Genomic DNA, 27,581 nt, shown 5'->3' on the forward strand with positions numbered 1-27,581 from the left:
TCTGGATGGTGGGGGCCTCAGCAAAATCTAAATCATGATTTAGAGCGTTTTTGTCACGTCCCGCATGTGTATATTATGCTAGAAGACTCACACTCTTCTGCTATAGAGGTTACTCAAAGAGATTATTCCTTTGTTTCTTAAATTCCCCTCCTTTATTTATTTATGTATGTATTTACTTACTTACTTATGGAGGAGAGGAAAAAGAAAACGATTAAAACGCAGATATAGGGACACAGTAACTGTACCTTATTTCTCGGGCCATCTTCTAAAACTTGGTGCATAAAAAACCTTATCTTTTTCTTCAGTTGGGCTCGAATCTCTTCATTCACCATTCTGAGTGAATTCGTCTGCTGTACCGCTAAGAGAGTAGGAAGTAATTTTAAAGATTAGGGAGCAGGGACACAAGTTTACTCAAAAATGCTTGGTCTCACTGGTATGACATCAAAAAATTGAATTTTCTTAGCACTGCTTGTTTTTCTCCAAATGCTGGGTGTGTGCCATGTCATTGTGTGAATCACACACAGGGCTGGTTGGCATCCTGTGGGCAACAGCTCTGTGACGGTCATGTGAGCCAGCCTGCTTCTCCCTCTCCCTCTGCCTCTCCCCCAGCTTGTGCTCCTTCTCTCTCTCACACTCTCTTTCTCAAATAAATAAATAAATTAATTAAAAAAAATAAATTTGGAAGGGACTTTAGATCACCTGGCCTCATTCCCCCATTTCCAGGAGAGGAAACTGAGACCAGGAAGCTGGGTGACTGCCCAAGGTCACATGGCTGTGACAGTTGACATCAGAAACGCACTTGCTTGCTTTGGTTTCTGACTCATGGTGCTGAACTCTGTCCAGTACACCAGGATTTTCTTAGAGCAGTGTAACGTGGGTTAGGGTTTGTCATGTCTTTGTGGCAGCGAGTGTTGTAAGTGGGTGCTGGACAATAAAGGAGCCCACAGCCCATGTGCTCTTTAGCTGGCATAGCATCTCTAGCTATTTTGAAACACCCTTTGGAAAAGATACACATATGTATACACGGGGGTGCATGTGGATTCCTTGCAATAGATACGAACACTCTCTTGGAATGTTGAGTAATAATTAATGCTGGCATTTCTTTCCTGATTGCTTGGGCTAGTATCCAGAGAAGAGCAAGTGAATGGAAACATTTTGCAGTGAAAATTGCTGTTCTGAAGTTTGTATGTTCACATTTTAAACTCCATAAATTATAAAAAATATAGAAGACTAAATCTCTAATAGTGAGACTGCCCCACTAGAAAAATGGGGATGAAGGTTAGGTTTGTCAAGCTTACAGATTTATGTTAATAGCTTTTGTTTATTTTATTTTATTTTATTTTATTTTATTTTATTTATTTATTTATTAGATTTTTATTTATTTATTGACAGAGAGAGAGACAGCCAGTGAGGGAGGGAACACAAGCAGGGGGAGTGAGAGAGGAAGAAGCAGGCTCCCAGCGGAGGAGCCCGACATGGGGCTCGATCCCAGGATCCCAAGATCACGCCCTGAGCTGAAGGCAGATGCTCAACGACTGAGCCACCCAGGTGCCCCTAATAGTTTTTAATCAGTGAGAGTAATTCTCTCAGATTATGGCCTCTAAAAGCCAATTTAGAAAATGTACCTAGAAAAAAAGCATGGCGAAATTTCATATTGATATTTCCAGTTTCCATCTTCCTAATTTTCATGTCTATAATTTATATCTTCCATAATTTTTGCATTTTTCTCTGGGACCTTTTGAACAGTATTTGTTGTAATGTGTTAAGAGCCTCTAATTTATCACTTTGAAGGCATGCCTGATTGAGAACTGTTCCCTTAGTTGGCTACGGAACTACACCTGAGGCCAGAATTTCCCAGTAATGTTTGTAGATGTTAAGTTTCTTTCAGTTACCTCCTACATATGGATTAAACAATATGTCAGGAACCCAGCGCATAGTACGTGCTATATACGTGACCATGATTATTTATATTGGTATTGACGTACACTTCAGTAGTTAAGGGTCCGTTTCTACATGCTGACAGGGGTCTGTACTGGTGCCTGGGTTGGTTTTCAAGTTAATAGTGAAGAAAGGACCATGGAAATCTGTCTCTGGCAAGGCTGTTAGATGCCTTGACTATGGTTATTGATGTTAGAGCATGACAAGCAATAATATATGAATGTCCCTTCATTTACTTTTTTCTCTTATGCAGTTTAAGATACCTGGGTAGTAATAAAGAGTATATATATATATTTTTTTTAAGATTTTATTTACTTATTTGACAGAGATAGAGACAGCCAGCAAGAGAGGGAACACAAGCAGGGGGAGTGGGAGAGGAAGAAGCAGGCTCATAGCGGAGGAGCCCGATGTGGGGCTCGATCCCATAACTCTGGGATCGCGCCCTGAGCCGAAGGCAGACGCTTAACCGCTGTGCCACCCAGGCGCCCCTAAAGAGTACCTTTTCTCCTATGTCTTGTTTTGTGAAATAACTTTATTGGAGATAAGATGTTTTGGGTGGCAAAATACAACATTAGAAATGCTGGTGCAAGGATTTTGCCAAGTCAGAAATCTTGGGGTCAACAGTCAATGGCATTGACTATGAAATGTTCCTGATTTTCTTCTGTGCAAGATAACTACACACATTCTACAATTCCAGTTTCTTCCTTTACCTCCTGCCTAAGGTCTTTAAACAGAAATGATGGTTAGAGAAGGAGGGAAAATACATGATTCGTTCACTTTGCAATTTTTTCATTCTTAAAAAACCTAGATCTCCTTGCCCCAGAGTCTCGTCACTTTTGAGTTCAAGGAAAAAAAAAAAGAGCACTTCCAGCTGACCATACAGCCACTAACCACTGTACGACCACGATCTCATTCAATCCGAATCACCGTCTGTGATAGTGTCCTTATCGTCATCTCACAAGATGAGAAAACGGAGGCGCAGAGAGACTGTATGACTTGCCCACAGTCAAACTGCTGATAAGTGGATGACCTGGCGTTCAAATTCAGACTTGCCTAACTAAGGGCAAAGCCCACAATCCCCTTGATCCCAGTTAGCATTCTAAAAGGCAGGCTTATCCAAGGCAGCAAAAGGGAGGTTAGACAGAGCTAGAGTGGAGCCCGGACAAGTTGTACTGCGACCGAGATTGGGTTAGTAAACTCAACCTCCCTCTCTCTGATTAGGGGTTAATTCCAGCCAATAAACCTAGACATCTTTTGGATGTCCTTGAAACCATACTATTGATTTGAATATGTTTATAATCAATCATAGCTTAAAAAAAAGAGAGAGAGTGGAGCAGTTTCCACGTAACAAACAAGCTAGACTCCACCAAATCATGTCCCAAATCAACCTCATTCCTAGAGGTTTCTGGAGCAAACTGCTGTTGACAGATTGACAACCAACCAGCAGGCACTTCGCTCAGCAGGGAGGATCCAAAGAGCGGCTTTGGGCTTGGGGTGGTCTGTGAGGCTGGGCGGAAGCACAGGAACTGGGGTGATGGGAAAGAGAAGGACGGGGGTGCTTGGGCAGGAAAGAAAAGGGCTGCAGAAAGCTGAGGTGGAAGGAAGAAAGCTTCGCATGCAAGAGAGCTGGAGAGTCAGGAGTCCCAGCCCAGGAATTGTTTCACACAGCGGACCTTGTCTTCTGGACACACTACCGTGAAACAATTCCAGGCAATTTGCATCATAGTAGCTAACAGAGGGGGGTCCTTACCCTGCAGCAAAGACAGATCGAGGCATTGAATGTGTTAAGGCATTTGATATTTGTAACAACTCCACAAAGTGGGTGCAACTATTGTCCTTGCTTTTCAGAAGAAGCTGAGGGACAAGAGAGGCAAAGGGCCTTGCCCAAGGTCACACAGCTATTAAGTGGCAGAGCTGTTCTGCAACTCAGCAGTGTGGCCTCAATGTCATGAGGAACCATGCCTAACTGTGTTACCTGTGGCCTCCATGAGCTCCTTTGCAGTGATTTTCTTCTCAGAGCACTGTTGCTGTGGTGGGTGGTGCCCAGGACAACCTTCACACTACTGCCTACAAACTGAAATCTTACCTGTCTATGTGGTTACCATTATTTGAGCACCTCTTATAAGCTAGCCTCTGTGCTAAGCCCTTTCGCATATTATCTCATTTAATCTCCCTTAAGTGTGTTATCTCATTTCATCTTTGCGACAGCGGGAAGTAGGTGCTTTCTTACTTTCATTTTACAGGTGAGGAGAGAAATGTTTGGAAAAATTAACTTGGCTGAGGTCGCACAGCCCGAAGAGGCCAAGTTGAGATTTGAATGGGAAGCCCTGAGACTCCAGAAATCACTCTGTTGAGCACCTGGTGCTGTTTCTCTATTGCTCACCTCATATGCTTTTATTGAGAAATTGCCCAATTTAGAAGGGTGTACTTAAGTAAAAGATATGCTCCTGAACAGAATAGTTTCTTTCCTTGCCTTCAAAGAACTTCAATTGGTACAAAATGACCATTTATCTGAGATGTTATACAAGGGATTTCATGGAACAGTTTGGAAAAGTAGATGATGCAATTTTTGAGGTAGCAGAAACCAGGACTCTAATACAACAGCAACTTAAAATAACATGTCCCGTGGTCATGGGAGGATAGACGATACAGTTCTGCTTTAGTTAGGTACGTAGTTTTGCTCGTAACACGATTTCCTTTGAATTCCAACTACGTGGCAACGTATGAAAAGAGAAGTCTGAGGGGAAGGGGAAGGAAGTTAAAGGAGGTGGCTGCACTCTGTGGGAGGTGTCTGGGAGGGGTTCGCAACACCAGATTCAAATTGCCCCAACCCACAGCCCTGAGTTGTGGCTTCTTCCAGCGAAGCTATGCAAAGCTACACAGCAAACATGCCTCAGTGTGCGCGTTGGTCCCGCTGAGCTGGGGCTGCCCATCCAGGCTGCTCTCTCCCCCGTTCGGGTGGGGACAGTTTAGGCGGAGACCGCCTCTTGGTCCATTTTATACCCCAACCCCCAGGCCAGTGTCTGAAGCATAGGAGCTGTTTTATCACAATGTGTTCAATGAACATGTCTCAAAGAAAGAAATTTGCCAGAAATAGACCCAAGAAATCAGGGCTTCGTATTATAGTAACTTTTAAACTATTAGAGAACATTTCCAATGGAGTATTCAGTTATAGATGACCTGTTAAATGTTTTCAAGATGTATTTATTCTTGGCTTGTAGGTGACTCCCAAGGTTTGGCAGGGCATTGTAAGTAGAGGACTCAAGGGTTAGAAAGGACAATAGGTTTTTTGGAATAGATACTTTGGAATTGAGTATTTAAATAAGTATTTCATTGACCTTTCCCATCATGGCTTACATTTCTTTTACTAATTCACTAACAAGCATGCTGGAATACCTCTTGTGACAGGGAACTCACTTGTTTAAATTTCTCCCTTAAGTTATGCAGCAAACTGTTTTTTTGTTTTTTTTTTTTCCCGAAACTCCACGTTTTGGGCTTCCAAACAGTCTATGAGAATGTTTCACACCTTTGAAAACAGTCCTCATCTGCTCTGCCTGTCCCCTTTTGGGCCAAAACCTCATTGCTTCTCCCAATAATTCTCCAAGAGAGAGATGCCAACTTGTCACCCTCTTTTGAACAGGCCCCAGTTATCTGCAGCTTTGAGGTTTCCTGAACTCAAGGTCATTCTCCAGGTGCACTTATGAGCACAGAATTACAGGGAATAAAGCCTATTTGTTGGGTGCTCACTGTGTTCTAGACATTCCCCTAAGCAATTTACATGGAGCATTTTATTTAATCTCCCAATACCGCTAAGAAATAGATAATAGCATTATCCCTGTTAGTCAGATGTAGAAAGTGAGGTTTAAAAACTTGCTCAAGGCCACATGACTAGAATGTGGTAGAGCTGGGATTTGAGCCTGGGCTATTCCGCTCCAGATCCATGGTCACCTACTGGCTATACTCCATTTAAAGTTAGAATATTACTTTCATCACTTTAGAGCCTATGCTTCTGCTTATATAGCCTGCAATGACTTGAATTTTTTTGACAGCCACATCGAACTGCTGACTCACAGAGCTCCTTTTTTTTTTTTCACATGCCCATTTCCCCAAATCTTCACCAATACATTTTATACATCTTTTGAAAATTTTTATTAAATAACAAGATTATATCTAGTTTAATTTTAATTTGCATTTCTTTGAATACTATTGAAGCACTGCATTTTCATGTTTATTCAATCCAGGCTTTTCCTCTTCTGAGAATTACCCATGCATATTGTTTGCCCATTTAAAAAATTTAATATATTTAAAAAATATATTAAAAATATTAACCTTTAATTATATGAGAATATGTTATACCTATCCACACACATTCATATTTGCTTTTTGGTTGTTGTAGGATTTTTTTAAATGTATAGAAATGTAGTTTTTTATATGGTCAAATGTCTTGTCCTTTAAGATTTTTTCCTTTGGTGTCATGCATTGCCAGACTCTTGCGCACTAAAGTATATCAGTACCCAGGATGATGAACTGTTGTTTGCCCAGAAATTTTAAGTCTGACTCAATACCTAAAACCTGCCCATTGTGACATGAAATTGTTTAGGTTTTGGCCTATAATGGGAAAAAACAGACATATACTCTATATATGTATGAAATCATAAAATTTATCTATAAAATCATGATATAATATGATTAAGGTATGTTTTATGATTATTTATATGATTATTTTTACTTGATTATATAAACAAGTCCCTATGTTTATGATTATGTTATATACATTATGTATTATACATTTATGATATATCTATGCTTGTATATATATTTAAGTTTATACATACGGCTAAGAGGCCTAAAATTTTTCATTTAGAATCCAGAATTATTCACAGTTATGTAAGAACAGAAATGAAGATGGCATCTGAGGGAAAATGGAAAGAGCATAAAATTGAGAATCGGGAGACCTGGATTCTGGTGACAGTCCACATTAACTGGGCAGGTGGACTAGGCCCAGTCACTTGGCTGGGCCTCAACATACTTCCCTGTGTAACTAGTGGTGGTAGATGATCCTGAAAGCCTTTCGGGCACGGACGCTCCGTGATCGCGCTCCCAGGTGTGCTGTTGAATGGGCACCAAGAAGCCTGGGGATGGAAGAGGTAGATATGGGGGTGGCTGAGGAGAGGCGCTGTCAGGTTACCCCAGCGAGCAGCCGCAGAAACAGCTGAGAGGAGAGAGATCACACACAGCTTCACCACCCTAACCTAAGTCACCACTACCAAGCCTGGAAGAAAAGTTTCAACTTTATAAATGGTCAGATATCTCTTGTTTCCTGGAACTTCGGCCTCCTCACTCTGCATAATGCGCCTGAATCCCAGATGGCACATTCTCCTCTGAGTGAGCTGACAGAGTCCCTAAGGCTACATTTGAATTAGGAAAGCCCAAACTCATTTTGAACACTTGGCTCTGGAATAGCTTTATTTTAATCATCTAGAGAAGGAATGCAGTACTGGCTGACCTCTCCCAGTTTATCCCCGCTCCAGGGTCAGAAGCCCTGAGTCTGGCCTTTATAAATCTTGATAGGCCTGAGGTAGGATATAAAATTTTGGACTTGAATGACATTTTTGCAGTCATCCAGCGCAACTTCTTAACTCCCACTTCTGGGAATATATTCTTGATTATTTTTAGTTATTTTGCTTTTTTATTAAATAGATTTCCCATATTTCTCTAAAAGTACATCCCAGTTTTGATATATAGTAAAGCCATGGGTTGTTCATTTATTTATTAATTTTTCTCAATTATTTTGGAAAATTTCAAACCCATAGAGAAATAGGAAAAACAGTAGATTACCTAGATTAATCAACTGTTAACACACGGATGCATTTGCTTTCTCTCTCCCTACCTCTGTATGTCTATATGAACACACACATTTTTTTTTTTAAAGATTTTATTTATTTATTTGACAGAGAGAGACAGCCAGCGAGAGAGGGAACACAGCAGGGGGAGTGGGAGAGGAAGAAGCAGGCTCATAGCAGAGGAGCCTGATGCGGGGCTCGATCCCAGATCGCCGGGATCACGCCCTGAGCCGAAGGCAGACGCTTAACCGCTGTGCCACCCAGGCGCCCCTGCACACACACATATTTTTAAGCTGAGATCTTCGAGAATAAGTTGCAGGCATCATGTTACCTCACATCTAAATACTTCAACATATATCTTCTAAGAATTAGGACATTCTCCACAATTTTCCAAATTGTGTGGACCATTTTGCGCTCCTGCCAGCCATGTACGGAAATTCCAGTTACCATCCTTGCCAAACCTTCTCTTCTTAATCTTTTTAATTTTAAATACTCTCATGGCACGTGTGTAGAGATATCTCATTTGGTTTTAATCTGCATTTCCCTGGTGAAAAATGATTTTGAACACCTTTTCAGAGGCTTTTTGGATGTCCTCTTTAGTAAGAAGTCTCTTTCAGTCTTTTGCCCACTTAAAAAATAGATAGTCATTTTCTTACTGATTTGCAGCAGTTCTTTATATTCTGAATAGGAGTTTCTCTCAGATAGATGTAAAACAGAAAGGCATTATTATTTCATGTGTTGGCATGGGGTCTGACATTGCCTATTTTTTAAATAGATAAATAATCCAGTATAAGTATGGATACTTATTCTGTCTGTGCTGAAAAGAGATAGTGTGTTCTAATTTAAAATTATTTTTTTCAGTAACTAAAACAAAGGAAACACTTGGACAAGCAAAATGATAGTCCCGCAAGTTTTTATCTTCATTGCATAGTCTTCCTTCTGGGCAACTGGACCTTTATTTAGAAGCTCTTTGTATTTTAAGATAAGCAGCAGGATCTGCTGGGAACTGGATGATAATTGTTTTGTGGTAGTTATGACAAGGTGACACCATGGGTTCAAAGATGAGAAGCAAAGAACCTCTTCCTTTTCTAAAGTCCTCCCAAAATATAAACAAGAAAGATACTTTCTTGCTAGAGTCAGAATAGTTAATTTATTGCTACAAGTGTGGTTGGCATTTACCCCAACTGAAAACATTTTTTTTTAAAGATTTTATTTATTCATTTGACAGAGAGAGACAGCCAGCGAGAAAGGGAACACAGCAGGGGGAGTGGGAGTGGAAGAAGCAGGCTCCCAGCGGAGGAGCCCGATGTGGGGCTCGATCCCAGAACGCTGGGATCACGCCCTGAGCCGAAGGCAGATGCTTAACGACTGCGCCCCCCAGGCGCCCCCCAACTGAAAACATTTTAAATAAGGATTTTGCTAAGGCCACATTGACATGGATAGTCTCACTCTGTCGTTATAGGGCATTTTGCAAGTGATTTTCATACAACTTATCCATGCTCATACACAAGGCTGCTCTCTGAATTTCTTCCTGATGTTCATATTCAGATAAAATCCGATTAGACCAAAGGATGGAAGTAACTGCAGCTAGCATGCCATCACTTGCGGCTTCCATGCCCATGCTCCAAACAGCTACTGGATTATGACACTTTTCCAGTGAGTCTGGCCTCAGGTATTGGCTACTATTTGGTCTGAATTGGCCCTTGAGATGTATTTGCAATCCCTGAGTGGAATGAACACAGTGGGCAGAGCTGGGAGCAGAAAATAAACCACAGAAAGCCAGCCCGAAATGCACACGGAGGAGAATAGAGAGCCATACCATATTCCCTTGGTAATTGCCCATGGGAAGCTTAACATCTCTGCTTATAGATGTATATACAGGTTATCTTAAAAAATTTTTTTTTTAAATTTCCATCTGAACGGCAGTGTCCTTCTCCCCTGAAGGCTGCTTTCCTACCAGCCTCGTCATACAAATGTGCACCACCGGCATCCACACTGGCCAAAGCTAGGCCATCTGCCAAGTTATGCACCATCCATAGAATGGTTTTAGAAGACGTTGTTGCACAGCTCTCTTTGTTGTCATTATAGGGGAGTGTGTTCAACACCTGGAAACCCATGTGGGTTGTACTGTTAGAAGATGGAATTGAATTCTATAAGAAGAAAAGTGACAACAGCCCCAAAGGAATGATTCCCCTGAAAGGAAGTACACTGACCAGCCCTTGTCAAGACTTTGGCAAAAGGATGGTGAGTCAGCATCACTAGCCACAGTGGGTGTCTTGTCGTGCACTGACCTTTAAGCCTGTGCGTAGCCTACAGTGTGAATGGTGCTCCCTGGCTCTGTCCCTCTCACCACCACCCACGCTCCACCGCGGGCACTTGGGTTTCTGTTGGCCAAGCACTTCCAGAATGGGGTTGACTCAACTGTTGTGCTTCATGAGGGATCTCAGCCCTTTGAAAAGAATCATTCCTAATGGGATACCTTTCGGTTTTTAGTTTGTGTTTAAGATCACTACGACCAAACAGCAGGACCACTTCTTCCAGGCAGCCTTTCTGGAGGAGAGAGATGCCTGGGTTCGGGACATCAAGAAGGCCATTAAATGCATTGAAGGAGGTCAAAAGTTTGCAAGGAAGTCCACCAGGAGGTCCATTCGACTGCCAGAAACCGTTGACTTAGGGTGATTTTCTGTGTTTGCTTCACTCCACCCCCTCCTCATCCCCGCTCCCCACCCCACCTCCCCGCTATGGAGATCTCACAACAGATCCTGCTGCAAGGCTTGCTTTGGTCACCTCTGAAGGCTGTATCCACTCTTCCAAGCTGCGACTGGCACTTGGTATACCGAGCTGTTTTCATGAATCTGAAGGAGTGATCACAGCCTCTCCAAGGCCTAGCAGCTGAGGAGAGGAGGCTAATGGAGTATGAATTCCCTCATTTTGGGTAACCTTGTCAGAGGCAGAGAGAGGGAGAAAGAGAGAATGCATAATTGTATTTATGAAAAAGCATAATAACTTAGTCTTGAAAGTAAGGTTCAGGATCTCTAGATAGGTAGAAAAAGGCAGGGGCTATGTATCAAAGCAGGAAAGGTTTCAAGTTCAAGTTCATGCATTTACACAGCCTACAAGAGCCAGTCAAGGTGAACACCCATTCTGGGCAGAAGCCGTTGATGCCATGACTCGGATTAATGGTCTCTTGTATTGGCTGGTTTGGAATCGCAGGTGATAGTTGTTTCCTAAAGATTTTCAGAGGCTTACAGGTAAATTCAGCACCTGCCAGGGGTTTGGAGCAAGGTTTCTTCCTTCCTGCATGCTTCACATCTCCTACCACATGAGCCTTTTTCCCTGGAGTCTCTTCACTTCTCGTAGTTTTGTTTTTTATGTTGAACATATCCTGAAACAGGAGCCCTGCCAAGAAGAATTCTATGTTGGTTGCTTAACATGTTCAACAAAGATTTTGTTTACAAAATGGGGAGGGCTGGTGGGAGGGGACTGAAAAAAACCCTTCTGTAAGCCCAACACAGGTCTTAGCATATCACAGGGATTTAATAAAGTTTGCACCTTGAGCTTAGTGACAATAAGCCCCTTCCCTCACTGAGAAAGCTTTTTGGTGAAGACCCAAGAGGCAGTGCCCAGTCCAGCTGTAGGTGCTGGGAGGGGTTCTCAAGTGACCATGTTTCTGGCCACAGCTGTCCATGCTAAGTGGGAATGATGCTTGTGCTCCTTGGAACCACAGGATACATGAAAGTGGCCTTCTGTGTTGTGGTCTGCAATTTCTGTGATAAGGCCATCTTTAATGTATTACTTCAAGTACAAAAATGAGACCTTGCCATCTCTCATAATTTCTAGAATAAGAGAAAAGCTTAGTCGAAATATTCACTTTCTTGGAGGCAATTATCAACAACAGATCGTCTCTTGAAGGACACTTAAAGAACTGAGACACAAGGATTGAGGACAATTAAAGATCTAGAATGTGTATGGACAATTGGCCCTGAGAACCTCTCATCTTGGTACCTAACTGGGGTGACTCTCTACCTCGGGCACTAGGAGTCAAATCACCAAAGAGCTTAATGAATGTAAGAGACATTAAGTACCTTCCTAGTATATTTTGCTCAATGCTGTACAAGCCACAGTGTCACCCAAATATGAACCCAGCCCTTTACTTATGATCCAGTGGAGAGACTAGGTTCAGGGGCCACCTGAGGATGGGGGAAGCCTGTGGTCATGGCCAGCCTTTCCAAGGTGGTGACTCCCAGAGAGGACTCACCATTCTGAAAGGCTCCTCACTCACCTGTTTGTTTTGAACTCCGCACAGTGCCTTGTATCTGTCCATGAAAGATACGGAGAAAGGAATAAAAGAACTGAATCTAGAGAAGGACAAGAAGATTTTTAATCACTGCTTCACAGGTAAAAGATCTTCCAAGTCTGAAATGGGGCACCATGGGAAGGCAATATGTAGTTCTCACTCAGCCTTGAGTGCGGGAGGGGGTGTGATGGCTGGTGGGTGAATGGGGTCATAGAACACAGATTGGTGAACATGAGAATTGAACTTTCCCAGGGTGGAAACAGAAAGGAAGGTGGAAAAGAACTCTGTTGTTCAAGCTAAAGTTTTGGAAGTTCAAGCTAATCAATCAACAGGTTTCTGCCTTATCCCCATACCCCAAATAAATGGCATTATGTTGAAATAGACACAGAACTAAACAAGAGAATAAACAGGAATCAAGGCATACAATGTAAGATTTAAGTGACAATACTAGAGATGTCTGAGGTTGCGCAGGGTCAGGCAGTAAGTGCCATGAGTTTAGGTAGACGGCATAGATGTTAAAAACACGTTCTTTGGAGCCAGACTGCCTTAGTTCAAATCCTGGCTCTGCCTCTCACTTGCTGTAAAACCTTAGCCGTCCTGTGCTTCACTTTCCTTGTCTATAAAATGGGTTAATCTCAGTGCACCTACTTTATAGGCTTAGCTGTAATGTGTTTTGGACTGTGCGGAGTACGCACTAAATACCATATGGTGTGAGCTGTCAGTGTGGTTGTTATAATTAAGAGGTCACATGTCTGCACAGACAAGGCTGAGTTCAGAAAAGAGAAAGAACTCGGGAGGTTGTTGTTGAGATGAACAGAAGTAGGAGCCTAAATTTTACCCAAAGAGATGGGTGGCATTTCATTAAGTATGGTGAGGACAAAGTTATGGGGCAGAGATAACCAGAACACACATCCAGAAGAAGAAAATGACCAGCTTGGTAGAGCTAATGGCTCATTTGGGGGCTAAATGGGACATGCAGTCTGGGGCTAGGTTGTCGGAGCTGGGCATGCCTTACTTATGGTGACAGAAGAGTTCAAGAGAGCAAAACTCTGAGAAGATACAACAGATGTAGAATATGAGGGGCTATGCAATCAACAGAAAATTCATGAAAATGGTTCAGGTCAAAGCCAGGAAGGTGGAGGTGTGATCTGCAGTAGGAGGGTGATATTCCAAGGGAATCAGCCTCAGAAAGTTCATGTTGTAGCCTAAGAGCATCAGAAAAGTCAGGGCTGAAAGTTGGGACCAAGATACCAAGCTGTGGGCCGCGATAGATAAGGGAAACTGACAAGAGCAAGGCATCCTCTAGCAAAGGAAGAGGTTCTGAAATAGGTCTGGGCACAAGGTCCAGGCCATACTTATTCCCTGTGTAACATGTTGCTGAGTCCCAGAGTATAGGGCTAGAACTTCTGAAGTCTTGTTCACCGAAGGTCAGGGTGGGTTCTAAAAATTCAGGTGGGGTCAAGTTTTCCTGTGGGACCCTGGTGGTCTCAGTGGAGAAACAAGACTATGGCAGAGACTGGGACTCAGGCACTGCTGACAAGTGATGGAGGACCTTGAATGTTGGGTGACAGGGAGATGGAACTTGTCCTTCCAACTTCAGCATGCCTGGCTGAGCAAATACGGACTCTAGGGTTAGAACACGAGTGAAGGGCCATTAATGGTGTAACTCAGGCCTAAGGTCATTTAAACTCTCTGGGCCTTAATTTTCTCATTCTTAAATGAGGTCTGTAATTACTGGCCTAACTCTTTTATAGGGTAACTGAGGATTAAGAGCAGAAATGCAGTATTAGTTTATCCTTCTACAAAAGAAAAGTGGGTATGAAACTCATAGAAGTCTCACTAGCCAACTCTTGTTTCAAAGATAGTCTATGCTATTGCTCTTGCTTTGATGACCCGGAACTTGTTTCCTATTATGTTGGCTCCCTGGTTGTTTACCTTTGTACAGAATATGCCATTTTCTGTACAAGGCTTTGTTGTAGCCTGCTAATAATCCAATTGATGGGTCAATTTCTTTTTATCCTCTTCGCAAGCCTCTCATGAGGCAGAAGTTTGATTAGATGACTTCTCAAGGTCACTGCTAGACCCTGCAAGTGACATGATCAAATTTTAATTTAGGACCATACATGTCTGATCATGTGATTATTTTTTTAAAGATTTTATTTATTTGACAGAGAGAGACACAGCAAGAGAGGGAACACAAGTAGGGGGAGTGGGAGAGGGAGAAGCAGGCCCCCCACCGAGCAGGGAGCCCGATGTGGGGCTCAATCCCAGAACCCTGGGATCATGACCTGAGCTGAAGGCAGACGCTTAACGACTGAGCCACCCAGGCACCTCTGAACATGTGATTTTCTGCTTAAAAATTTGCAATGGTTCTTCATTGCCAAATTTCTTAATATGACATCAAAGCTCTCCCACTCACCTTGTGCCTTCCTCTTTCTCTTATTTCACCTTCGTTTCACCAGCGCTGCCCTCTGCACCCCCAAAGGGGCTGCTTCATGCCTGTGGGCCTTCGTGCCCATGCTGCTGCTCCCTCAGCCTGTGTTGGCTCCCGGCAGCCCCCGTTTCACATGCTTGGCAAACATTTACTCATGTTTTAAGCCTGAGCCCTGTGCTACTTCCTTTATGAATCTTCTCCCGAGAGTGCATGCCAGCCCCCCTACCCTACCAGCCCTTTCCACACCTTCCTGCAGATTTGACCCAGTAGCCCCACTGCACTGCATTGACCCACGGCAGGACGCTTGTTACTGTCCTTAAGTATATCGCATCTCTTCCTTTCAGATTCCCCGAGGGAGTGGCCCCAATATCCGTCACAGCACTTAGCACCCAGTAGAGGCTCAAGTGTCTGTTCATTAATGGAATAAATGAGTGAGTTAGTAAAACCTATTTCTTGGACGCATGCATCTCTCCTTAAGGAGCATGTAGATGCTTTTAAAAACCTTCCACAGGGTACCTTTTGTTTCCAAATATCTATCCCACTGATTTCATTTTTCCTTCTTGGAATAACAGGGAACGCGGGACAAGTCAGACACATGGGGGCTCTGGAGCTCTTCAGGGGTGACTGTCAGTGGCTTGTTCTTTGGTGCTTTGGTAAGGAGCGTTAACCTGCCTTCTGATGGTCCCATCCAGGTAACTGTGTCATCGATTGGCTGGTGTCCAATAAGTCTGTTCGGAATCGCCAGGAAGGCCTCATGATTGCCTCCTCGCTGCTCGGTGAAGGGTACCTGCAGCCCGCTGGGGAACTGTCCAAGAATGCAGCGGATGGAACTGCTGAAAACCCTTTCCTGGACAACGCTGATGCCTTCTATTACTTTGTAAGTGAGAAATGCTACCCACTTACTCTTCCCGTAATGGGGGTTGCCCTACACAGATTCCAGGTTGACTTTAATTCATATCCGCATGTGTGAAAGAAAGAACCCAGCCCTGTGGAGAGTAGTGAGATGTCTCTGACTTGTCCTTCTCTGCAATGCCTGCTCTATCCAGTGAACCGGTTTAAAGAAAAATGTTGTTTACTTGAATAGTTTTTCAAATTGACTTTGAAAACTTTATTCTTCTTCTAAGCAATAATTCATTTATAAAAACTTACTAGGCCCTAGTACATTCTAGGCACTCCCCTAGACAAAGGAGATATAGCAGTGAAAAAAAAAATGGGCCAAAATTGTGTCCCTCAGGGAGCTTCTTTTCTAGAGGGAAATCTGTAAAATCACAATGTGCTAGTTGTATTTTTCCAAATATATATTATAATACACTACTCTTAACACTAAATGTGTTCATCCAGATCCCCTTCTCCAATCATCTTGCTTCTCTCCCATGTATGCTTACCAAGATTGGGAAACACTACATTGCACAATATGGACCTAATCTTGTGCCATATGAGAAAGCCAGGAGCTGTGGGTTTCTAGGGGGATTTTGGCAGTTTTGTTTCAATGTGGGGGCCGAGTGCAAAAGTTAGGAAGCTACTTAAGAGAACCACCTTCTTACAAAAATGAAGTGAATATCCCCAAGAGAGTTTCATTTCACTTTGGGGGAAGTTCCACTGTCAGTTTGTTTTTTTATTTCCCCCAGACCTTTGATCTGGTTGTTTATAGCCATTTAAATGTGGGATTCTAAAAATACCCACCAGAACAGCTCTTCTTCCTCTGTATGATTCATTACCTGCTTATAGCTGAGCAAGTCCCAGTTCCCTCTTGACCTCAGAACATGAGGCTGGATGGACCCATCATGCTCTTGGTCTTCTCAAAGTAGAAGGGCTAAGTAGTAAAGGTCATAATGGAGATTGTGCCATGCAGTGGCTTATAAATGAGCCAACTCTGCTTTCAAGGACGTGGCCATGAAGGGCCAAGAGAAGAAAGGCTTTGGGCAAGGAAGAAATATGCTGAGCTAGACTTAGAATATGGCTTGGGAATCCAAGAAAATGAAAGGATTGACAAGGTCTCACTTGAGTGGAAATGAGAGAGCCTCTAGCAACAAGAAACAAGCAGCTAGAGACAAGAAATGCGGAGGGGAAATGAGCTCACCAAGGAAGACCTTTAACGTGTAGGTTGGGGTATGAACCACAGTAGGAAGGAGAAAAGGAGCCTACTCCAGTGGCTGGAGGGGAGAGAGAGAAAGGGAAAGATACAAGTAGCCATCTGCCTAAGAGTGGTAGACAAACTTGCTGGTTTCCCAACAGCCAGACAGCGGGTTCTTCTGTGAAGAGAATTCCAGTGATGATGATGTTATTCTGAAAGAAGAATTCAGAGGGGTCATTATCAAGCAGGGGTGTTTACTGAAGCAGGTGAGTGGCCATCACTCTTCCCTTCTCGTCTTTTCCCCCTTACCAAGTCCTTTTAACTTCTATGTTACCAAATGGTATTTGTTCTGTTTGTCCAATACTCAACAAGAAAATGAACCCCGCAGAGTGAAAGACAAAAAAAGCTAAGGAGACTATCAAAGTGGCATTAGGACAGGAGGACTGGGGCGGGTAGAGCCCAAGATGTACCTTGAAATGGGGGAAACTCTTCTTTTATCAGTATAGTGGGGGCAAAGAGAAGTTTCAAGAAAAATATTGACCTTTTCATTAGCTGGAAAAAATCAATTGGCTAAAAGGTGCCATCCAGAGGACAGAGATGTTTCATGAGAGAAGTACTTCCCCTTGCCTATCCCTCCTTTTTGCAAAGTGACCAGAAAACAGGAACAAGCCACACTCAGGAGAGGATCACGTACCACTGAAAGCAAGGAAGTCGTGTTCCAGACCGTGGGTAGGACATGGGGAGACCAAATCCAGGGCACGCCTGAAGCCATCTCTGAGGAGCCGTAGTGGACAAAGGTCCAACCCAGTCAGACGGCATGCACTCCGTCCTGGGGGCGGGGGCAGGTCAGGAGCAGTTAGATGACAGGTCTCCACAGGCACAGGCCGCTGTCCGTCGGGGAGGCAATGGCCGGGGAGGACTGAAGAGCTCTGGTTGGTTACCAGATGCCAAGACACAGAACGTCAAGAGGTAAGAGAATGCAAGAGCTGGGGCGGAGTGAGGAAGCCAGGGCCAGCACCCGGTAGAGGAAAAAGCAGCAGGAAGACATGGGAATATTCAGGGGGAGAAAGCTGATACTAGCATATGGTGTCCTGGAAACCAAAGCTGCTTTCTGAAGCCAAGGTTTTACTTTCCTGGCTGTGCCGCGAGCTGTCTTCAAGGCACTGCTTAGTTTATGAAGTATAGGACTGAGATTTAACTTTCCTCATAAGAGGACCCTGAACTTTCAGGGTGAAGAGGAAAGAGCCAAAGTTGAGCCTCTATTGACATTTAAAAAGAGCTCTGGACTCATTGAGATGAGGTGTAGGTAGGGATTTTGAGTTTCACTGAGGAAGAAGTGAGGCATTAATGTGAAACACTGATCTTAACATCGGGTTTTGAGAGAACAGGGTCCTAAGAGATAATACAGCAAAGACTGAGAAAGAATTAATTCACAGATGATTCTAACAACTTTTATGACAGCGTGACCACTGACTAGATTAAAAGGAATGTATAGGCACAGGGCGAACCTTCGATAGGGAAGGTTCTGACAATTGTCTGTGAGCAGTTTGCCCACTGATAGCGCCCTCTGGTTCTACCAAACGTTCCTGTGTTCCTGGCTCTTTGATTACAGGTGCTGGAAGGTGGTTGTTAAGACAAGGCGAACTTGGGAAGGAATTTCATTATCTCCTTATTTTGTTGATTCAATCTATAGTTCTATCTTGTTATCAGTTGTGACTTTCCTTGACTTAGTTGATCTGACAAGAGTTAGTCGAGAGTGGGGCCCTGAGAAAACTGAACATGAAGGTTGGAAAGGGTAGACAAAGTCTGGGCCGGACTGAAGTCAAATCTGGGCAAAGCACCCCAATGGGTGCCCTAGGGGGGGGTCCAAAAAATTGGCTGAGGGTAATGGTTCTCTGAGTGTGTGTTGAAGATACTAGGGACTTGAAGTAGGCTTACTTCTGTGTGTTTCTTCACCTTCCTTTACTTGGCTTTTGATAGGTACAATTTAGCCTTAGCTAGCCCAGTTGGTACGTATTTTAATCCTCCAGGGAGCTGTTAAAATTGCACCCCAGGCCAATTAAATCAGTCTCTGGATTTTACAGCTCTGCAAGTGATTCTAAACCATGGAGCTAGCCTTTTTCTTAAAAGTGAATTTATCCTATTATAAAATACCACTGTTTAAATAGCCATCCCTCAGCCTCCTCTTAACATGAAAACGGAAACCTATGTGTGTTCAGGAGTTTTGTTCACTTACAACTTTCTTTCCTCTACTTTTAGGGGTGGGAGAGGGAACAGAAACCTCTTCTATTTTGATTGATGCCCCCCCCTTAATGTTTCCAACCTCTTAGCTCAGTGGTTTATAACCTGGTTCATATCAGAATCACCCGAGGGAATTAAAAATTTTCTTCAAGTGTCACAAAGCTCAACCACTCTGTGTCTGCTGCTGGAAACTAGCCAGGGTTAACGTGCATAGAAGGCTTCTCATGACAAAGGACACCTGTGTCCCACACCTCACAGGTGGGAAGTAGCTGTGTCCAACTGGAGGTCAGCACCCCCCCTGCCCCGCATTCTTCCCACTTTTCCCATCCCAGAGGAAATAATTCTACTTGGGAGATGAAGCAAGTTTGAGGAGGAATGATAGTGAATTATATTCAATATAATCCCTTTAACATAACTCGTTCTGTTGTGACAATGAATAAAACATCTAATTTCTCAACCATGTGTAGGTTTTTTGATGAGGAGGGACAACGTATTATATGTGTTTTTCTCCCATCTGTTGAACAGTTCAGCATCCTTGGTCTATAATAGATAATAAATCTTTGTAGATCAAATGAAATCGAATATAAGTAGCTGGAAGGTCAGCAACAATTCTTAAAAACCCCAGGCATGCACACATTCCTTCCAATGCCCCAGGAAATACTCATTAAATGAAGGATGGCCAGATACCCACCTACTAACATTAAACTTTTCAATGTGTCGATTGTGATGTCGGTGAGGGCTTCAAGGCAGTAGGTAGCTGGCCAGGGTTGGCTGATTTCACATCCTCCCGTGACCTTCCTCTTCCACGATTCCTAAGAACTTGTTATTCACCCAGGGCTGGCACGAGAGATCCTGAAATGTGTGTCCACAGGTCAGGAGGAAATGGTGTCAGGCAGAAACTTTCGTATTCTCATCTTATGGGCAACATTAGCTAAGGCAAAGAGCAAGAATTCATAAAAAGAATTTTAGAAATCGATGTTTTGCAAAAGCCATTTGACTCTGTTCTCCCATATGACTCCATAGGGTTCCTGGCTTCATCCCTTAGGCAAGTGAAAACCTCTTTGGAGATGAGCTCCTTGACCAAATGCTTGGCCGAATAACTTAGACCCATTCTTGAAAGCTCCCTTTAAACTCCTTTGACCTAGTATTACGAAGGAGGCACTGTTTGCTAAAACCATAAATGTTCCACTGTTTTCTATATAAGCACAATGAAAAATATTGGAGAATTTGTATATATGTCTTTCAATATGTGGTGCTTTAGAATTTACAAATAATATGCTTCATATTGGCAAGGTAGAAACTATATATCTTCTAATCTAATATATATATATATATATATATATATATATATATATATGAAATCTAAAAAAATATATTTTTTGCTAGTGGAGATATTTAAGTCATTTGAACTTTTCATGGGAAATAATGAATATATTCATATATATTCATTATATATACATATATATATTTTTTGCTAGTGGAGATATTTAAGTCTTTTAAACTTTTCATGGGAAATAATGAAATCAGGTTTACCATGACATTTTTAAAATTTGTTATAAGCTAATTGAAGAAACTGGGTAATTCATGGCAATTACAAACAGTCATGAAGCAGCTTCTGGGGTGAGATTCTCTATGCCAGGCACAGGGCTGGGTATTGGAGGAACAAAGATAAACAAGACACAAATCCTGTCCTCCAAAGTCACTGTCTCAATGACATCACTCCGTTGCAAAAGCCCAGGTCCTATTCGCTTTCATCATGTCTGTCACAGGGCCGATTCCTTCCCATTTCCGTTGCTGCTACCTGACGTTAGTTCCTCGTACTTCTATGTGTGGATTGTTGCAATCATTTCCTAATGACCTTCTTTTTACCTTATTATCTTCCCCCTGGCTTATCTTTGACCTAGCCAGCTGGACCGTCCTATAGATGGTCGCCATGTTAATCTTCCTAAAATGTGATTGTAATCTTTCCACCTCTGACTCAGAAGCTATCAGCAATGACCTTCACCTCGTATTTTAAGTCTCTTTCCACTTTCTCAAATTTTCCTCTGCTGTTCCTCATGAACCCTGTGTTCTAGCCAGAGTGGTCTTATTCACCAATGTCTGCATACGCCTGGTGTGTTTCCACTGCTGCTTTTTTGTTGTCAAGTCTTCCCACCCACCTCTTTCTCACCCATCTGATTCCTGTGTGTCCTCTGTGGATAAGTTCAGATCTTCATGAGGTTCTCTTTGACGCCCCAATCCCACATTTAATTCCCTTGAAATCCATTATCCATACCAATTAGATTCGGACATTTGTTATTTTATATTTCCACATAGGTTATAAACTCTTTGAAGAATAGGGCTATGTCTTAATCTCTTTATATTCCCCGTATTACCCAATAACATACAATATATGTACCTTGTATATAGTACCATCTTCTGTAATACTAATATAATACTAAAGCTGGAAGACAATCTTAGAAGTAATTAGTCCATGGGGCACCTGGGTGGCTCAGTCAGTTAAGCGTCTGACTCTTGGTTTTGGCTCAGGTCGTGATCTTGGGATCTTGGGATGGAGCTCCGAGTTGAGCCCCAAGTTGGGCTCTGCACTCAGGTGGAGTCCACTTGTCCCTCTCCTTCTGCTCCTCCTCCTGCGTGCACTCTCTCTCTCTGTCATAAATAAATAAAATCTTTGAAAACAAAAAGAAATAATCCATAATATCACAATATTCAGATTGTTCACTGGCCCTAGTGTCATGTCCCTGACAAAGACCTGGGTTGGGCCCCGGTTCTCCTGGAATTGATATTTCACCTTTTCTTTTTTCCTTTTTTCAACTCAAAAAAGACTTATTATGTAGATACTATGTGTACAGAGTCATGCCAAGTACTCATCATTCCTCTTCTTATGTTGATCCTGGATACAGGGGCACAGGAGGAAAAACTGGAAAGTGAGGAAGTTCATTCTGAGAGAAGACCCTGCCTACCTGCACTATTATGACCCAGCCGGGGTGAGACTGTGGTCCACAAACCCATCGCACTCAAAGCCTCGGCTGCATCCGCTCTCTGGGCCTCCCAGTCTCCTTTCTGCTTGGTTTCTCTCACCATTTTCTCTTTACCTTCCCACTCCTTTTTCTCCTGCCCTCCTCTTCCTTTTCCTCTCCCCTCTCACGGTGAAGATGGGAGGTCTTAGGCTTTGGGACCAGCATAAGCTCAAGGATGAAAGAAAATATCGCTATATTGTCATTTATTTGGTCAACTCAACATAATTTTTTTTTTGGTCCCAATGTGACATTTTTGGAGGAATTCAACCAGTCCAATTCATTGTTCTTATTTTAATATGCAAGAAAGTGATAATTCCTCCTCTGGGCCCATTTGGATGAGAGCATTGAGTAAGTCCAGCCATTTGGGCTGTTGGCTATTCAGAAGAGGGCCTTTTCCTTAATAAAATGAGCCAACTCTAAAGTGTAAAGACAGCTCTATCTGGGTTGGGTCCTCAGCCTCTGCTTGCAGTGCAGGACTCTTTGATTCCATCCTGCGAGGGTTATGTTTCTGTGTCAGTTGTGTGGGAGCCGGAGAGCTCTGGAAACGTGCAGTGATTCTCTCATGGGACATGGTGATGCGGTCTCTTCACCTGCGCTGTCCTTTCTTCCAGAATGGAAACTCAGATTGACTCAAGTCTCGTTGCCCAGCCTCCCCGAGTAAAGTGGGGCGTGGAGGCTCTGGAAGGGGTTTTCTTCAATCTCCTTCTGCTCTTACCCATTTGGGGTGCCCTAATCTATACCAGAGAGAGTCTGTGTGGCTTTTGTGCCAACAGGATAAGGCATATTCATACACTGGAAACATAACGAAAGACTCCTCTCTTCTCTAGGGGGAAGATCCTCTGGGAGCAATTCACTTGAGAGGCTGCGTAGTGACTTCAGTGGAGAGCAACCCAGATGGTAAGAATGAATTTTTGCTTGAGAGAGGTGTGTCGAGCGGCTTCATTCCCGCACCTGGGCGTCCTGAGCCAACAGCAATCGATCGCTCACTTAATCAATCAGGCCAAGCATGAATGAATTTCTGCCTGAACACCTGGGAGACGCCAAGAGTTATTTTCTCCCAGATGCTTCCCTAGCTCTTTGGGCCTTGGAGAAGAGGAGTGGCTTTCTAGATGCCTTGAGTAAATCCTTGAGCAACGTTGAGAAAAACTTAGCCCTCGGAACTGGCTGAAATGGAGAGACTTATTACCTCCTGACGCCTGTAATTAAGCCATGACATTCCTTAAAGGGGACCTTTGACACATCCAGACCAGGAAATGTCCCACAGCAAAAGGGGCATTTGTGCAGTGAGGCAGGGTAGTGAGTGGAAGGTGCCCCTGGCTTATAGTGACGTCTGTGCCAGTCGGTGAGTGGCATGGTCTTGGGTGACTCACCTAATGAACCTGGGCCTTAGCTCCTCCTCTGGAATGAGGGGTCACACCAGTGACCTCTGGCTCCCAGATCACAAGTCGGTAATGTGCTGCGTGGAATAGCATGCTGGTGTCGGCTGCCTCCACAGGTGCGGGAGTGAGGGGGATCCCAGCGGAGAGGGGGTTTAGACAGCCCGGCCCTGGTTTTGCCATGTCATTTTGGGGTTGTGATGTTACAGAGGCTGACGGGAAAACACTACAGCTGCAAAAGCTAGATTTTCACTACTCCTGGATCTGCTCACTGTCCTCTCCTCATAGAATGATGATTTTTGATTTGGTGTGGTTGTTTTAGGTCTCGTCACACTCTCGGCCAGGTTATTATATTTCCATCTTTCAGCAGAGACTCTAACTTAGCCCATGATAAAAACAAGTTGAGGCTATGCTGGTGGTACTGGAAGTGCATCTGGGTTTTCGGTTTTGTTTTTCATTCTAGTATATTAGAGTCAGCTCTTGGTTCATATTATGAGCAGAGGAAATGTGCTCCTTAGACACAGTCGGTGTGCAAAAGTGAGAAATTTAGTTTGCTTGTAAACTATAAAAGCAAATGTTTGTCCTTGAGTATTTTACTTATTTCTCAAGCACACAAACTCACACACATGCACAGACTCATACTATGTGCCGATCTATATAAATACTATATATATATAATTATACAATAAATACATATGATCAAACAATGATGGTAAGTTTGAAAACCACATATTTAATTTTTTTAGAACGCTAAAAAAATTAAAATTGCAATCCTTGCAAAAGGCGGATGAACTGGGCGGCCTTTCCGGTGCACGTGCGCTGTCATTCACTCTCTTTTTCAGCAGTCAGGAAGAGTGAAGAGGAGAACCTCTTCGAGATCATCACTGCTGATGAAGTTCATTATTTCTTGCAAGCGGCCACCCCCAAGGAGCGCACTGAGTGGATCAAAGCCATCCAGGTGGCCTCCCGGACTGGGAAGTGAGAATATTTCTGCAGCTCATCGTCGCTCTCCTAAGGGTACCCCACGGATAAGCTCGGTCCGGGACTGTCCACTTCTGGTGACACATCAATGAGAAAGGGCCCAGGGTTGGGAAATTTTTGTCTGCAGAGGTTCTGAATGTAGCTAACCACATGCTGTGTCCTGTTCACCTGCGCCGACCACATTGCTCACTGAAGCCTCTCTGTGTCCCCCAAGCAGATGTAACAAGCTGTGTGGCCTGGCCTCACTGCTTCATCTCTCCAGGCCCGAGCTTCAAAACCAAAAGCCCTGGGATTCTAATACCCATGGAAGTGAAAGTGTCTCTAGTCCCCAGTAAGTGCGTGCCGCTCTTAGGCTCCATCTTGGCCTTTGGATCCCGACACATTCTTCCCTTTAAATCTGTCCCTAATCGGTACTAAGGGGACTAGGCATAAACCTCTTGTTCTCATTTGCCACCTTCTCTTGCTCTTGGCCATTAGATCACGTATCATGAAGGAGAACTTTCTTCTTCCTTCCTCACTCAGACCAGAAACTTCCTCATAGCCACTGCCCCAGGGTTGGCTTTTAGGTTGAAGCCTTCTATCACTTACTACAGCCTGGAAAGTTCTATCTTCTGGGAAAATGACCCAAGGAAGCCAGGAATAGCCGAGGGTCTTTTCCGTGCCCTGAAGCCATCCAGAGCAGGCATATTCCCCTCTCACTTGAGGCTGATCTGAGATGGGTGTATCTTTGTCCCTTTCTGGAGCATTTCTCTATCATTGATTGTAATTAGGAGGGGGAACTCCAAATCTTTGAGGTTCTGTTTCGATTGAATGTTTGCAGGAAAAAGTGGTCAGATGGGTTCCCTCCATGGGTTTCTTTCTTGGGTGAAGGGCTTGGGGGGGCTGGCTGGCTGATATATCCCCCCACCCAGTTCCAGCGGCTGCAGGGGCTGGACTGAAGGCTGGCAGACTGGATGATGGGCTTATACAAAGCACTGAGATGACTTAAGTCTAGACAGAACTCATGGAGGTGGCCGTCCACACTGCAGCGCCTCCAATTCCACGGTCAGCGATACTCTGGTTGTCCTGAGCTTTAGGCCCAAGCTGTAGCTGCTCTTGCTTGGCCTCTGCAGGGCCTCACGAACCCATTACCAACCAGAGTGATCTGACTTAGATTCAAATTGGGTACCTGTTTTCAACCTTCGACCCTGTCCACCAACTAGTGATTCTACCCCCAATTTGAGAAAAACCCCAGGTATGTGTGTGAAGGTGCATTTTTTCAGTTTCAGATTTCTAACTTTAAGGCTCTAGTGAGAAAAGGAGAGCAGAAAATTCTTCCTGATTTTATCACCTCCTCTCTTTCCCTCCCCCCATTGCACATAATACCCATGAGGCTATTCCTACTCCCAGATTGTTTTCTTAATGGACTAGGGGTAAAAGATTACCTTTCCTCTGATTCTTTAGTAAGCTCTCTTCTTAGATCATGCGCAATAGTTTTTCTATATTCAGTGTTAAAAATATTTATTAATATGGAGTCAACTTTATGTTTTGAAATAAACATGACCACGTTTAGCGTCTCTTTGGTGTGATGGTTCTGAAGTTTTGCTTCCCATTGATGACTCTCTTGTCCTACAACCCACTTTCGCTTCCTGAGGATAATACCATCTCTCATCTCTCAAATGATCTCAATGACTTTAGGACATTTTTTAAAAAACAAAATCAGTCTATTCCAGGGAATAATACAAATATGGGGACAATAAAAAATAAGTATCACTAATTTTTAATTCACAAGACCTTGATTATAATGTTCGGGCAAGCACAAGCATCTTTCAGTGGCCATTAACTATTAAGGATACAGAAAACTATTTACATTAGGGGAAAATAAGTTTCCCACTGAAGGGCTGCTATAAATGGTTGAGCGGAATGTGCACTGTTCTACTCCAGAAGACACTATTCATGTTGTAGGTTAGGTGACTGTCACTCCTTGGGATTTGCATTATATCATCTGCAAATGTGTACCCAGCAGTATGCAGAGAATTCAAAGTGTCATTATGGCTTCCTAACATGGGTAGTTGATCCTTCCTGCTGAAATGAAAGTGTCACTTGTCAAAGTGGATATTTAGAGTTCAGGCATAGATGCTGTGTCTGAATCTATTTGGTTAAGAAATCATGCTCAGGTCCTTTCAGGCATAGTAATAGGAAAATCCTCATGAGACCGAACCCCAGGCTGACGGACATTTCCCTCAGTGAGGTGGATGCAGGAATTTACAAACCGTCTATTCCATTTGGAGAACATTTAAAGATGGAAAGAAAGGCTGCTCAGTATCTACCCAGGATTCCAATTTAGAGTGGGAGAAAAATAAATTGTAAAATAATCAATTGTGGAAGAAAAAAAGTATATATAAAGGGAAGGAAACATCTTCTTGTCTCATGTGACTGGCAGCAAGTTAGAAAAATAAAGCATTCGATCTGAAAAATCTAACACCCTTTTGGGAAAAAAACAGAAAGATGCATTGTAAGGTAAGAATCTTATATGCACGTGGAGAATACAGTCGTGATTTAAGATGTGAAGTGTCTCTTGTAGACACACACAGACACATACACACATACAGTGGCTGAAGTTCTACCAGCAGAGGCTGGCTTTCAAAATGAGGAGCTTGCTTCAATTAAAATAATGAGCCATTTCCCAGGGCTCTGATGCCTAGTGGTGGACATTAGAAAAAGCTAAGGGGCGCCTGGGTGGCTCAGTGGCTTAAGTGTCTGACTGCCGATTTCAGCTCAGGTCATGATCTCAGGGTGGTGAAACTGAGCCCCGCATCGGGCTCTGCACTCACTGCGGAGTCTGCTTGAGATTCTCTCTCTTCCTCTCCCTCTGCCCCTCCCCCGCTCTCTCTTTCTCTCTAAATAAATAAATAAATAAATAAATAAATAAATAAATAAAATCTTAAAAAAGAACACACAGAAAGGGGCGCCTGGGTGGTGCAGTCGTTAAGCGTCTGCCTTCGGCTCAGGGCGTGATCCCGGCGTTCTGGGATCGAGCCCCACATCAGGCTCCTCCGCTGGGAGCCTGCTTCTTCCTCTCCCACTCCCCCTGCTTGTGTTCCCTCTCTTGCTGGCTGTCTCTCTCTCTGTCAAATAAATAAATAAAATCTTAAAAAACAACAACAACAACAAAAACACAGAAAAAGGTAAACAGAGCATTGACATCACGTCCTTTGGACTTTGTGCGAAGTCTACCGTGGACAAAACCCCCCTGTTGCCACCCCACATCAGCTTTAGGGTAAAAGAAAACCGCAAATGGAATTATTTAAGATTTCAGGTTCTATTTTGTGTCCTTCTCTGAAAATGAAGAGTTTCAAAACTCTGTGGGGTGGATTAGGGGAAATCGTAGAGAAAAG

At 43.3% G+C, this 27,581-nt stretch overlaps 1 protein-coding gene and 1 long non-coding RNA gene across 2 annotated transcripts in view; one reads left to right on the plus strand and one right to left on the minus strand.

Moving 5' to 3' along the window:
• LOC123786012 (uncharacterized) overlaps positions 1 to 4,678 on the minus strand; it is an 18,444-nt gene extending 13,766 nt beyond the window's left edge. The window contains exons 1-2 of the long non-coding RNA XR_006777855.2: positions 4,589 to 4,678; positions 246 to 358 (exon numbers count right to left, since the gene is read on the minus strand). This is a non-coding gene — a long non-coding RNA (uncharacterized LOC123786012). The remainder of the gene's footprint in view (positions 1 to 245; positions 359 to 4,588) is intronic.
• PLEK (pleckstrin) overlaps positions 1 to 25,760 on the plus strand; it is a 26,175-nt gene extending 415 nt beyond the window's left edge. The window contains exons 2-9 of the mRNA XM_045788138.2: positions 9,870 to 10,025; positions 10,275 to 10,456; positions 12,088 to 12,179; positions 15,205 to 15,389; positions 16,748 to 16,852; positions 21,731 to 21,814; positions 22,675 to 22,744; positions 24,066 to 25,760. Of these exons, the coding sequence (XP_045644094.1) occupies positions 9,870 to 10,025; positions 10,275 to 10,456; positions 12,088 to 12,179; positions 15,205 to 15,389; positions 16,748 to 16,852; positions 21,731 to 21,814; positions 22,675 to 22,744; positions 24,066 to 24,205 (1,014 nt within the window). The 3' untranslated portion in view covers positions 24,206 to 25,760. The remainder of the gene's footprint in view (positions 1 to 9,869; positions 10,026 to 10,274; positions 10,457 to 12,087; positions 12,180 to 15,204; positions 15,390 to 16,747; positions 16,853 to 21,730; positions 21,815 to 22,674; positions 22,745 to 24,065) is intronic.
• The last annotated feature ends 1,821 nt before the right edge of the window (positions 25,761 to 27,581 follow it).

This window comes from Ursus americanus, chromosome 7, assembly GCF_024610735.1.
Source record: "Ursus americanus isolate L20-20 chromosome 7, mUrsAme1.1.p, whole genome shotgun sequence".
Lineage (NCBI taxonomy): Eukaryota > Metazoa > Chordata > Mammalia > Carnivora > Ursidae > Ursus > Ursus americanus.